The 12,868-nt window shown below is 44.9% G+C and overlaps 1 protein-coding gene across 1 annotated transcript in view; it reads left to right on the top strand.

Moving 5' to 3' along the window:
• The window catches only part of LAMA1 (laminin subunit alpha 1), a 124,346-nt gene that overhangs the window by 41,903 nt on the left and 69,575 nt on the right, over nt 1-12,868 (top strand). Inside the window, exons 9-16 of the mRNA XM_057698208.1 lie at nt 223-328; nt 2,229-2,389; nt 3,527-3,667; nt 4,655-4,828; nt 6,593-6,694; nt 7,487-7,698; nt 8,466-8,577; nt 10,944-11,054. Of these exons, the coding sequence (XP_057554191.1) occupies nt 223-328; nt 2,229-2,389; nt 3,527-3,667; nt 4,655-4,828; nt 6,593-6,694; nt 7,487-7,698; nt 8,466-8,577; nt 10,944-11,054 (1,119 nt within the window). The remainder of the gene's footprint in view (nt 1-222; nt 329-2,228; nt 2,390-3,526; nt 3,668-4,654; nt 4,829-6,592; nt 6,695-7,486; nt 7,699-8,465; nt 8,578-10,943; nt 11,055-12,868) is intronic.

The following is a 12,868-nucleotide window of genomic DNA, read 5'->3' as shown; positions in this document are numbered from 1 at the left end:
TGGAAAAGGATGACACTTTGCTAATGATGCCAGCTGTTGTCACCGTCAAAAGGATGTTTGGGCTTTCCTGGCTTGACCTACACCCCCTGGGTACACTAAATCATTGTGACAGTCACATCTTGGATAAAAAGTGAGTACCTGTTGTTGGTATTATTGTCGATGTTAACACTAATATTGCTGTTATTTCTAGCAAGATAATCTGGGGCAACCTCTGCCTTTCAGGTGTCTCCTTATGAGGACAACCCTTGTCATCCCTGTGACTGTGACCCTCTGGGGTCCCTCAGTTCTGTCTGTATTAAGGATGACCTTCATTCTGACTTACACAGAGGTGAGTACTTGATTCATTTTTGTGCTTGAAATTGATTTTTGTGTGTTTACGTGGAAGATTTCTACCTAGTGAGACTGTTACTGTTGTGTGGCCATTTGGTGATAGGATTCTCTATTGACTCTTTTGCTCACCAAATATTTATCAAACATCTACTATGTGTCAGGCAGTTTTCTAGGACCTGGGAACATACACATCCTTGAACAAGATGATCAAGGTCCCTGCTCACAGGCAGACATTAAATGAACAAGTCCATGTATAATACCGAGGTAGGGACCAGTGCCCTGGGCTTAAAGCAGAGTTAGGAATCGTGACGGGAGGGAGGGACGGGGTGGAGGTGGCAATGTCGGGGGGATGAAATGACATTTGAGAGGTTAATTAGCGTTTGCTGAGAGAAGAAACAAGGCTGTGTGTCAAGCCACACGTGAAACCGTAAATAGCAATCACCCTATTTAGCTCTCAGAAGACACCCAGAGGCTTTAGCACACATCCTCCCACAAAGCAAGCAAATCCCCTAGTTAACTTGGTAAATGTCAGTGTTCTTTCCATTTCAAAAACTGGCAAATGGACTTGCAAATACCAGAGTCTCCGGAATAGGTTGCATCTGTCCAGAGACCCCTGTGAGCCCCTCCCGTGCCCCGTCACTAGCAGTGAAAATGGATACTGATCAGCAGGGAAGGATGTGCCCTCTGTGGGCCCCGCGGCCAGGGGGAGGGCACATTACAGGAGCGACTTGCGATGAGATGATGATGATGGCGACAGTTACCTTTGATTGGGTTCACCTTAAAATAGATATCGTTTCAACTTTCAATCACAGCAAGTAAAAATTATTTTACCCAATTTACTGGTAAGAAACTGTAGCTCAGAGCACTTAAGACACTTGGCCAAGAGTACACAACTTTCAAAGCTGGCATTAAAAGCAAAGATATCCTCGTTGCCCTTCACTATGGCTTCTGTGCTTTAAAAAACAAAGCAAAACAAAACAAAAAACTTGATTTTGTGATATAATTGATGACTGTACAGTACACCCATCTACAGGGTACAGTTCATTGTGTTTCGACATATTCGTGGGTGCAGCCATTACCACAATCCGATATTGGTCCATTTTCACCTCCCCGTAAAGAAACCCCTTACCCTTGGCAGCTGTTGCCTGTCCCCACCCCCATCGCCTCCGTCGCCAGCGCTAGGCAACCACTGATCTACTTTCTCTCTAGAGATTTGCTGCTTCTGGCCATTTCATATAAGCAGAACCATACGATATGTGGTCTTTAAGCGACTGGCTTCTTTGAGCACCATGTTTTAAGGCTCATCTATGTTGTAGCTGGTGTCGGCACTTCAGCCCTTTTCGTTGCTGGGTGATGCTGCATTGTACTTGTGTTTGTCTCTTCATCCGTTGATAAATATTTGGGTAGTTTTGACTTTTTGGCTATTGTGAATCGTGCTGCTACAAACATTTATGTACAAGTTTTGGGAGGGATGTATGTTTCCATTTTTCTTGGCTAAATACTTCGGAGTGGTATTGCCAGATCTTATGGTAACTCTACGCTTAGCACTTTGAAGAAGTACCAAATGGTTTTTCAAAGCTACTGCACCATTTTACACTCCCTCTAGTCTCTGTGCTTTCCATCTCTCTTTTCTTTCCTTAAACCAGGGGTTGTCAAACCATGGGCCATATCAGGCACCACTGTTTTCTAAATAAAGTTTTATTGGAACAGAGCTTTGCCCATCTGTTTATGTATTCTCTGTGGCTGCTTTGCCGGCAGAGTTGAATAATTGCAACAGAGATGCTGGCCAAAAAGCCTAAACTATTTACTCTCTGGGCCTTTACAGAAATAGCTGGCCAACCCCTGCTTTAAACCTCTCTTATCTTGCTGTTGGGTCATTTTGTCTTTTTTCTTCACAGAGAAGTGGCCAGGTCAGTGTCCATGCAAGGAGGGTTACGCAGGAGAAAGATGCGATCGCTGCCAGTTTGGCTATAAGGGTTACCCTGTGTGTGTGCCCTGTGACTGTAACCCCGCCGGCAGCGTGAACGAGGAGCTGTGCTCCGAGTCCTGTCTCTGTAAGGTACGCGTGCGGAGGTTATTAAAGCCACCTCGAGTTTCCTTTGAGGTTTCCTGACAACAGAATGCGTTCCCCTGGCTCAGATGGTTGGGTGCTGAGCACAGCATCGAGGATAAGTGAAACTATCCCTTCCCCTATGCCTTCCTGAGAAGCAGGGTGTTATGTCACAACGGACTGGCCACAGAATATGTCCTTGGACTTAGGTGGGCACCTGATTTTCTTTTTTTGTGCCTCTTGGGCAGTGGCCAGATATTCCAGAGGTATTTCTGTGACTTCCTGGTTGAAACCAAATACTGCACTTCTTAGGCCTTGGCCTAATGCCTCTTCTATGACATTTTTCTTTCAATTGGGGTATAGTTGCTTTACAATGTTGTGTTAGTTTCTGCTATACAGCAAAGTGAATCAGCTATACATATACATATATCCCCTCTTTTGGGGATTTCCTTCCCATTTAGGTCACCACAGAGCATTAAGTGGAGTTCCCTGTGCTATACGGTTCTCACTAGTTATCTATTTTATACATAGTAGTGTATATGACATCTTTTTTAAGCTTTACGTATAGAGGAGAATGAGGTAAACACTACATTTCTAGAAGATTAATTAAAGGCAGATTATTTGGGGTTTCTCTTAGAAAGAAACTGAACGATGATAAGAAATACATGAACCTGGTGCCAGGGAGGTGCTTTTTGGCTATTTGACATTAATAACCGTCTCCCCCGTAATCCATTGGACTTCCAGCTGTGTCTAGTGCTTATTCTCACGTAAGCAGAGTCTTAGGCATGTTACCTATGACGGAAAATTATCTTGAGTATTTATTAACAAGACAAACAATTACCATGTCCTCTTCAGATTTTAAAATGCTTGAAAGATCAGCATAGAAGATTTAAAACAAAACGGTATGAAAAAGCCATTTAAAGACAACAACCAAGCTCTAATACCTCTAGCCTCAGTCTTGACTACAAGGTCAAATGATAACATTTCAGACTATCTGGAAAATGTGACATCATGAGGCTTCACATTGACTTTGAGTGTCTTTTTGTTTACCTGTTTCTCTGGATTGTCAGACATCTTTCTTACTAATGTCATTTTAGTCTGTCCACCTCTTGGTTTCAAAAGCTAATTTTTTACTCCAATTTGCAGGGGAATGTGGAGGGGAAACATTGTGATCGCTGCAAGCCGGGATTCTATAACTTGGAGGAAAGGAACCCGCAGGGCTGCACGGAGTGCTTCTGCTTTGGCGTCTCTGACGTTTGCGACAGCCTCTCCTGGCCCATCAGTCAGGTGGGGGCATCTTCTGAGAGTCAGGCGCTGTGTTAGAAAGCGATGAGGCTGTCTTTTCTGTAACATCACTGACATCGGCATGGATCAAAGGCTGCCCACTTACCAAAAGCCTCACTGAAGTTTCTAGGTCATGTGTTTATTCCCTCATACATTTTCCTATGAAAGCAATAGGATACTACAGCTTTGCAGAATGCATCCTGTGTAAATTTCTTCTGTGGGGAAATTTCAGATCTTGCCCACCAGCCCCACACTGGTCTCAGGCCAGGAAGCACTGCAGGACGTGGTGACATGCAGAATTTTCTAGCTCAAAGAAGCTGTCAAGGGTGGGAACGCAGCAGGTGGCAGAGAGATTACGAGGACAGGCAGGGTAAACCAGTTGTTTGGGGAACTGGGAGTCTGGGGGGAATGAGTTCGAGGGGGTGCTAAGGGGGGTCTAGGGAAGACGGCGTGATGGCTGGAGGGTTAGGGCTGTTCCCTGCCCCCCCCTCCTCCTCTCCCTCCTCCATCCTTACCAGCGGCTGTGGAGGGGGGGATCCCATTCAGTACTTGAGAATGGGGTGTCCCTGTGGGTGACCTCCTGTCATCTCTACGCAGGTGACAAATTGGGGAGATAGAATCTGGAGGTTGTTTTATACAGTTTTTGGCATTTGGCTAAGAAGCAGGGGGCAACAGCGAAGTCAGAGGTAGCAAAAGACAAGTAATTCAGTGCGTTTATTGAGGTCTTTGCTGTTTTTTCAGTCTAAGGTATATATCTGTGGCCTTTATGGTTCTGCTGTCTGTTTGCTTCTAATTGATCTGGGTTTGGGGGATGCATGACTCGTTCTCAGGTTTTCTGGATCTTTTGAGTACAAGGGCCATCGTGTGTTAACTCCATCCTCTCCGAGCTTTGTGCGTCTGTCCCTTCATGGTGACGATAGTAGCGCTGGGCTGGGGGAAACCTAAGGTGACTGCGATTTCATGTTCTAAAATTCTTGAATGTTTTTTCAGGTGAAAGATATGTCCGGGTGGCTGGTCACCGACTTGGTCAGTTCCAGCCGGCTCCCGTCTCAGCAGGACGCGCTGGGCGGGCGTCACCAGATCAGCATCAACAGCTCGGAGGTGGGGCAGAGGCTGACCTCCCAGTATTACTGGTCAGCCCCAGAGGCCTACCTGGGCAACAAGGTACTTCCGGTGACAGCATCTGGGGCAGAGATCTCAGAGCATATTAAGGAAGAACGGTTGGCCTTGCAAATAGTTCAATTGGTCTCTTGAGTGTTGGGCAGAATATCACACCTGACTCACACGGTCTTTTTATCCGTGTTTGACTTTATTGCATCATTAAAACATGAACTTGTGTCCTTCCTGGCCCTGTCATAGGTGGTCTGTTGTATGAAGTCTTGTCCTCTTCTCCCTGGACACACTTTCTACTTTGCTCTGGGTTCCTGGGTCACCTGGGCCTTTGTGAAGGTCTCTCGCATCCCTGCTCTGTGAAGTCAGCCGAGTACCTATCTTACCTGGTGTATAGAACACCCTCAGGTGTGCAGGGGGTCCTTGCATAGCCCCCAGCTTCTTTATCATGATTGTTGCTCACGTGAAGTTCATGTTTAAGAACAGATAGAATCCTTTCCATTTTAAGAAAATGCTCAGGGACTCCCTGGTGGCGCAGTGGTTGGGAGTCCGCCTGCCAATGCAGGGGACATGGGTTCAAGCCCTGGCCTGGGAGGATCCCACGTGCACGGGAGCAACTAAGCCCATGAGCCACAGCTGCTGGGCCTGTACTGTACTCTAGAGCCCGCAAGCCACAACTATTGAGCCTGCGTGCCACAGCTACTGAAGCCCGAGAGCCTAGAGCCTAGAGCCCATGCTCTGCAACAGGGGAAGCCACGCACCGCAACGAAGAGTAGCCCCTGCTCTCCACAACTAGAGAAGGCCCACGTGCAGCAATGAAGACCAATGCAGCCAATAAATAAATAAATTAAATAAATTTTAAAAAAAGAAAACGCTCAAAGGTGATTCTACAAAGTGGGAAGTTGGTTGATATGATTTAACCTCTCGCTTCAATGACGTGGTCCCGTCCCCCCTCACCAACTATGCAACTTCCCTCCAGATTCTGATTGATCTGAAAATACATCCAGTGGAATCTCTTTCCATACCTACAGCTCCCTGCTCACCTTAACTAGGCCTTTGGCTTGTTTTGAAGTCGCAGTATGTATAGTGTCGGCCTCATACCATGGTACATTTCCAGTTAATTTGATGGTTATATTTTAATTTTATAGCTGTTTTGTGTGTGTTTAAGTAGTGTTTATTTTTGCAAATGTTTACTTTTCCCATCAAATTACAGTCTTAGTAGATGTTTTCTACTGAGAATGGGATCTTATCACCAAAATTCCACAGTTTCGTTTTGTTTGTGTCTGGAGAGCACCTCTCCAATTTTATGGTGCAGAGATTGGATTCTGAACATTGTACTGCTGTAACATAGCTGGCAGGAAGAGAATCTCTCTTTTACGTTGAAGGATGTCTGATTAGGAAGAAAACCCTTTGTCCTTCCTGTAGCTGATCACACATGTTGCTCTGTGCCCTCCTACAAGCAGGGCGGTGACCCCCAATATTGAGGCTGTAGTTGTGGATCAAAGTCCCCACCGCCTAAAGTCCTTAAGTGAAATAAAGGTCTATCGTGGAACTAGCACAAGTTCAGAGTAATTCACCTTGGAGTCTCTAAGAAGGAGTACCTTTTCTTCTGTGCATTTAAACAGTATCCTGCATTTCGTGGTATCGATTAAACAGAATATTCGTATAATGTGCTTCCTCTCCATTGCCTTTAATGTGAAGTCTTTACGTATTGTGGCTTCGCAGCCTAGTTGTTTCCAGGTGGGTCCTAGCCACCATGTGCTCTTACGAGGGCTATGATCCTTCCCTTCGGTGCTAACTGTCACTTAAATTTTCCAGCTGACGGCGTTTGGCGGATTCCTGAAGTACACAGTGTCTTACGAGGTCCCAGTGGAGACGGCAGATGGTGACCCCATGTCTCATGCCGATGTCATCATTAAGGTAACTGCTTTCACATTGCTTTGTAGAGCCGAGGGCTTCGTGGGGCAGCAGTTTTACGACTGCAAGTGCTAAGCGAGCCCACAGTAGCAGGAGCCCAGGGCCAGGTGGCCGTTCAGCAGTGCTTTGCCTGTTGGGACTCTGCTCAGGCTGGGGCTTTCCAGAATTCCCTCAAGGAAGCACGTGTCGCTCTCCCCTTGCTCCTGTAGCTGACCTGTCTATTCACATTTTAGAGGGAGAGGAGGTTTCCCTTGACGTTGGGACTTCCTAGTCAGCCCTTTGGATCCCTCTTTCCCTCCTGCCACATCCTCCCCACGTGAACGATTAGGCAGCAGTGCCTGGCTCTACGGGGACAGAAGATGCGTTGTCATTTTTGTCCTCCACCTCTGTCCCTGCTCCTGTATCCTCACTCCCATCACAAAAAGACCCAGCAAGGCCTTGGTCTCTGCTGTACCCTTGAAACGTTGTAAGTCAACTGTGCTTCAATTAAAAGAAAGATTAGGGGTGTCAGATTTGTTGCTTTGAGGGAAACTGTGGGCTAGTGCATGACTTTGTCTCTTTTCTGAGATCCCAGCAAAAGACAGTCTTTAGGCTTATTATCCAAATCCCTCTGAGAGGAAGACAATCACATCCTTTCTCTGATTGTTCTTGACCAAGGGCTATGGACATCATTACATATTTGGCCAAAAACCTGCACACAAATGAAAAGCTACATGGCTAAATACAAAATCTGCTTTTAATGTTTGATCATGAAATTGAATTATGAATATATTTCTGCTTGTTTTTAAACATTAGGGTAATGGACTCACTTTAAGCACCCAGGCTGAGGGCCTGTTATTGCAGCCCTACGAAGAGTACTTGAACGTGGTTAGACTTGTGCCTGAGAACTTCCGAGATCTTCATAGCAGGAGGGAGGTCGATCGCGACCAGCTGATGACCGTCCTGGCCAACGTGACACATCTCTTGATCAGAGCCAACTACAATTCTGCAAAGATGGCTCTTTACAGGTGAGTATGGAAGAGGAGGGAAAATGTATGTTGATCTTGTCTTTATGTAGCGTAGATTTTGAGCTGGATATACTTTACTTGATTACTTTAAGAACACAGCTAATGGAACTGCCTTGCAATTATTTTTATTACTATAATTTTATCTAAGGCGTAAGCATAATTGTCCCTGACAAATGTATTCTAGTAGGAGATAGACTTGGTGTTGGGATCAGAAATTTTCAGGGTGATTTTGTGAGAAATACCCAGTGAGGTGATGGTTGTTAACTGTGTTGCATCTGGTTTTCACCTTCCTGGTGTTAATGGTATTAGATTTTCACAGACTATGTAAGCTCATGAATCCATCCTCAGTTATTTTGTTACTTCGAGAAGGTCAGTTTCTGGCAATGCCAGGCTAAGCGTACACATTGGATGCAGCTGAAGCAAACAGAGAACTGCACGCTCAGCGACAGTCTCTCTGCACTAGAGAGAGTTCAGCTGAGTGGGCTCCTTCTTCTGAAGTCTGTTCATTTTTGGGAACAGGCCCCACAGAACTTTCTTGCAGCTGTGTATGGACAGCAGCTCGTCTTGTACCAAATGTCCAAGGCATTTCCAGGGACTAATGACAGCTCCCAGAAAGCGTACTGTAGTGAAAATCTTTAGTTACTTACAAAAGTCCCATCACCATTTTGTTTGAATTAAATCTTTCTTAGGAATTCATCTTCTTTGAGGTGTTAGATGCCGTGTGCGAGTGTGTAAATTGTGTAACGGCCCTGTCTGTCTGTTTGCAGGTTGGATTCTGTCTCTCTGGACACTGCCAGCCCTAATGTTATAGACCTGTCCCTAGCCACAGAGGTAGAGCACTGCGAGTGTCCCCAAGGCTATGCGGGCATCTCCTGTGAGGTAACGTTCCTCCTCTTCCTCTCCTCTTCCTCTTCTCCTTCCTACAGGGGAAAAGTGCATTGAAGGTGATGTCATGGTGTGCGTTTGAATTTTAGCTTTGGAAACCTGGTTTTTCTAAACTTCAGACTTTGGGGGGGCTATTGGAATATTGGAAACACGTTGTTTAAAGAAATCTGTTTCCTGTGGGGCACCTGGGAATACCCTAAGTAGGTGTCACTGTCTTGCTTAGTCAACAGGAATGTTGTAACACTCCTGCCATATTTTGCATCTCTAAGGAGGATTGAACTTGATCATATCTGAACATTTACCAAATACCAACCTGTGACACCGAAAGCTTTAGACAAGCCAGGCCTGTTTGGAGATCTTTGATGGCCCCTGGCTGTGTTACTTTGGTGGACTCCACCTCCATATGCAGTATCTAAAACTACACTTGTAGTCATCAGTAAATGTATTCTGTTGCTTAAAAATTTTGAAATATATTTTGAAGTTATTTGGACATACATATTGGTAATAACTCTCTCTTACTATACTCAGCCCTTTCCATATGTTACCTCATTTAATCCCTACAACAACCTTATCAGGTAGGCCCTTCGTGTACTTTTTGTTCTGCAGATTAGGAGACGGAGAAACAGAGAGGTTAAGTAACTTGACCAAGGTCACACAGCTAGGAAGTGGTCATATCAGGATTTGAACTTCATCCCTGCCAACTGGCATGAGGTCCTGCCTCTCATGAACCCATGACCGACTGTGACTGTGAACATGTGTCATTAGCTATGATTTCTTGGCAAGCATTTTTACAAAGTGAGATCATTTAACCTATAATCTGTTTCTATCTTTATTAATTTTGCAGTTAATAAAGTTGGCCTAAAGCTTCATTGTGTAGATATTTAATTAAATATTTTTATTTCTATTTTTAAAATTTTATAATATTTTTTGGGCCACAGGGTGGGGACCAGTGAACTTTTATTTACATCTCATTTATTTTTAGGACCAAAAAATGTTCATAAGTCCTAATCCCTGCAGGCCTAGTGCTTAATGGATAAATGACCCTCAGACCACCTCATAGTATGTGGATTTGGCTTAGGGGAGCGACAGGTAGAGCAGGCACAACCGTGAGAGTGGGAGCCCCGCCAGCTGGACCGCAAGGGGGCAACAGGGAGCAGATGCTGGAGAACAAGAGGGCGGGGCTTTGGAGGGAAAGTGCTGATGTGCCTGGGATGATGGCTCAAGCATCATACAGGAAGCTCAAGGCTCCTTTGCAAGAGTTTGTGTTAAGCAGAAGAACTCATCCTTTTATCCAGCTCTTACTCAGAATCTGACTTAAAGAATAAGGCAGCTATCAGTTGGGAATGGAATCTGGGGGAGCCCCGTGGCCGCCACCAGACCCCCAGGCAGCTGCTGCTCAAAGCCCATCTGTAGACAAGCACGCTGTCCCCAGGGGAGCTTGCCTGCCGGGAGGTGTCAGGGGACTTTCCCAAGGTCAGTGTGAATGAAGGCATTGTATATTGTTACTATAATGAAATGCTCTTTAAGAATTCTTAGGACAATAGAAAACAAATCCATGCCCCCTCCTCCCGTGCCCCTAAGGGAGTGAGCCAGCTTCCAAATTAATCATTCCCCGGGCTGCACGCCGGACGCATTTAGTGTCTGCCGTCACCCTGGGCAGCCTGTGGACACGGGTCTTGGAGGTGTGCACACTCGGCGTGGAATCACTGCACCGTCACCATGGACCATAGCTAACGCTCCATGTTCTGGATTCCACATCTATCAAATAGAGCCCATTTCTCAGATTCATCACAACGATGACGTGAAGTACAGTGTCTGGGGTGCCTCCCTGCCCCTGCACACCCAGGCTGCCTGTCCAGCATGTGGCCAGAGGAAAGCGCACCTGTAATGTTTGCTCTATTAAACCGATGCCGTTTGACACAGACCTGCGTTTAACACTTGGACGGCAACATTTACTACATTTTAAGCAAAAGAAAAAAAGTTGAGAGAAAAAAATCCTCTTGATTGAAACACTGGTTAAATGGCTGTTACGTGATTTCTAAGAATATTGCAGTGGAAAACCGCTACAATGTATGCTGGCTCATTGCACAGCCATTACGGTTTTGTGTGCATGTTTCTACCGTTAAAATGTACATGGATCTGGATTATGGTGATGGTCCCACAACTCAGTAAATTTACTAAAAAAAGAGTCATTGAATCATATGCTTAAGATGGGTGCATTTTATGGCATATTTGGGCGAAAAATGTCTCCATTCATGGAAAATTGAGCGGTTTATATTTCTAACGTATTGGGAAGAAGATGATTTGCATTTTGTGTAAAGTTGCCTTCACCCGCATGGTCACCTGTCCTTCTTTTGCAGTCCTGTCTCCCGGGCTATTACCGCGTGGATGGAATACTCTTTGGAGGAATCTGTCAGCCCTGTGAATGCCATGGCCATGCAGCTGAGTGTGATGTTCACGGCGTTTGCTTTGTGAGTCTGGCTGAGACCTCAAGTGCCCCCCCCCATTCCCCACCCCTCGAAGCCCTCGCTGTACAGAAGTGATTAAAAAAAAAATGCTTCCTCCACAGGGAATATCCCTGCCCTCGTGGACCCCGAAGGAAATCTGCACGTTTAGGTTCATCATAAAATATTTCCTGCTTTTTTTCCTTTTTTTTTTCTTTTGAAGAAAAATTACTTTGGTGATAGTAAAAAAGAGATGTATAATTTCACTGCAGGTTTTTTTATTAGAACAATAATTAGTGATTTACTTCACAAGATTAAAAAGCAATATAAAGGGAGAAAACGCCCACTGATTAAATAAAAAGGATCAGATCTTTTAAATGCAAGTGCTAGTAGATTTTAACGTTATATTACATAGTGTTTCATAAAAGGAATAATAAAATTGCTAAGAATCTCACTTATTTGTATAAAATATAATGCTTCATAGTTGTAGCTCAGATAAACTCTGCAAACAAGTACCTCTTTCATGCGGTAGGAGTTGAAACAGGGCTTAACAAATATGTAGTTAATCTTGAGAATGAACTTTGGGGCAGATACAGGGCAAGACTTGTTTTTGAACTTCAGTCAGGAATTCTTTTAGGCTTTTATGCCTGGGAGCCAGGCCACACTCCTGGGTTCTAATGGATTCACTGCTCAGAGACGGAGTGAACGTACATGATAATCAGCTGAACCCTTTTCACCGCACAGAGAAAGGTTCATGCTTTCTCCAGAAGAGATTGGGAAAGGGCTAGGGAAAATTCATGATCAGACCCGTGGGGAAGATCTCGGCATGATGCCACCAATTGCTTTTTCTCTTAAGAGCGTAATTTTTCTTTTTCTTTGTAAGTACAGGCTTTCGTTTTGTTCTTTGTCCGTGGCTTTGTCCTGTAAGTGAGACGTCTGGAGGATGGCATGGTTAAGTTCCTCAGTTGCCGCTTCTCACTGCTTGATGAGGTTGTTGCTTTTTTAAAACCTCTCTCCCTCTGCCGTTTGGGTTTGGAGGCCTCTGCCAACACTTGGGGGGTGGCCAGCAGATCATGGTTGTGCCACTAAAGACCTATGTGTCTTTAGTGACGGGTAGGCTGGAAGAGGATTTGCACGTGCTTCTCTTAATATATATTTACAAAAGTATATACGCCAGTGAAAGGGAAGATGCTAAATAGCCTTAAAGCTCTAAGTATAGTAAATAATAATTTTTATGGTTTTAAATTTTTTTAGGAATAATTTCAGATTTACAGACAGGTTAGAATAATAGGCTAGAGAGTTCCTGCGTAAGCCTCACCTTGCCTCCCTGGCTGCTCCTCTTATACAATGTGTACAGTTGTCAAAACTCAGAAGTTAACATGGCACAGTCCCCTCAGCTAAACGTCAGACTGCCTTCAGGTTTCATCCTTTCCCTCTCCAGCAGCAAACCCAGGGTCCCACACTGCATTTAGTGGCTTCGCCTCCTTCAGGCTGTGATGGTTCCTTGTTTTCAGGACTAGGACATGTTTGAGATCTTTGCACGTTCTTTTGCCCGGCCCTCAGCTGGGGCTGGTCCACTTTCTTGTGATGAGGTTGAGGTTATGCATTTTTGGCAAAGGGACGTGAAGGTGATGTGCCCTCCTAGTGTGTGCTGTCAGGGTCCCTGATGCCAGTCTTCTTCCTGGGGATGTTAATTAACCTGGGTCACTCGGATGAGGGGGCCCCCGCCAGGTTTTTCTGCTGTGAAATTAATATTTTTCCTTTTTTAAATAATTAAAGGAGCAAAAATAATAAAAATTTAGATTGGAATACAGGGAAATATAAAAACTTTGGTAGCATCA

Source organism: Hippopotamus amphibius, chromosome 11 (genome assembly GCF_030028045.1).
Source record: "Hippopotamus amphibius kiboko isolate mHipAmp2 chromosome 11, mHipAmp2.hap2, whole genome shotgun sequence".
NCBI classification, from domain to species: Eukaryota; Metazoa; Chordata; class Mammalia; order Artiodactyla; family Hippopotamidae; genus Hippopotamus; species Hippopotamus amphibius.
This window is presented reverse-complemented; position numbering and strand designations above follow the sequence as displayed.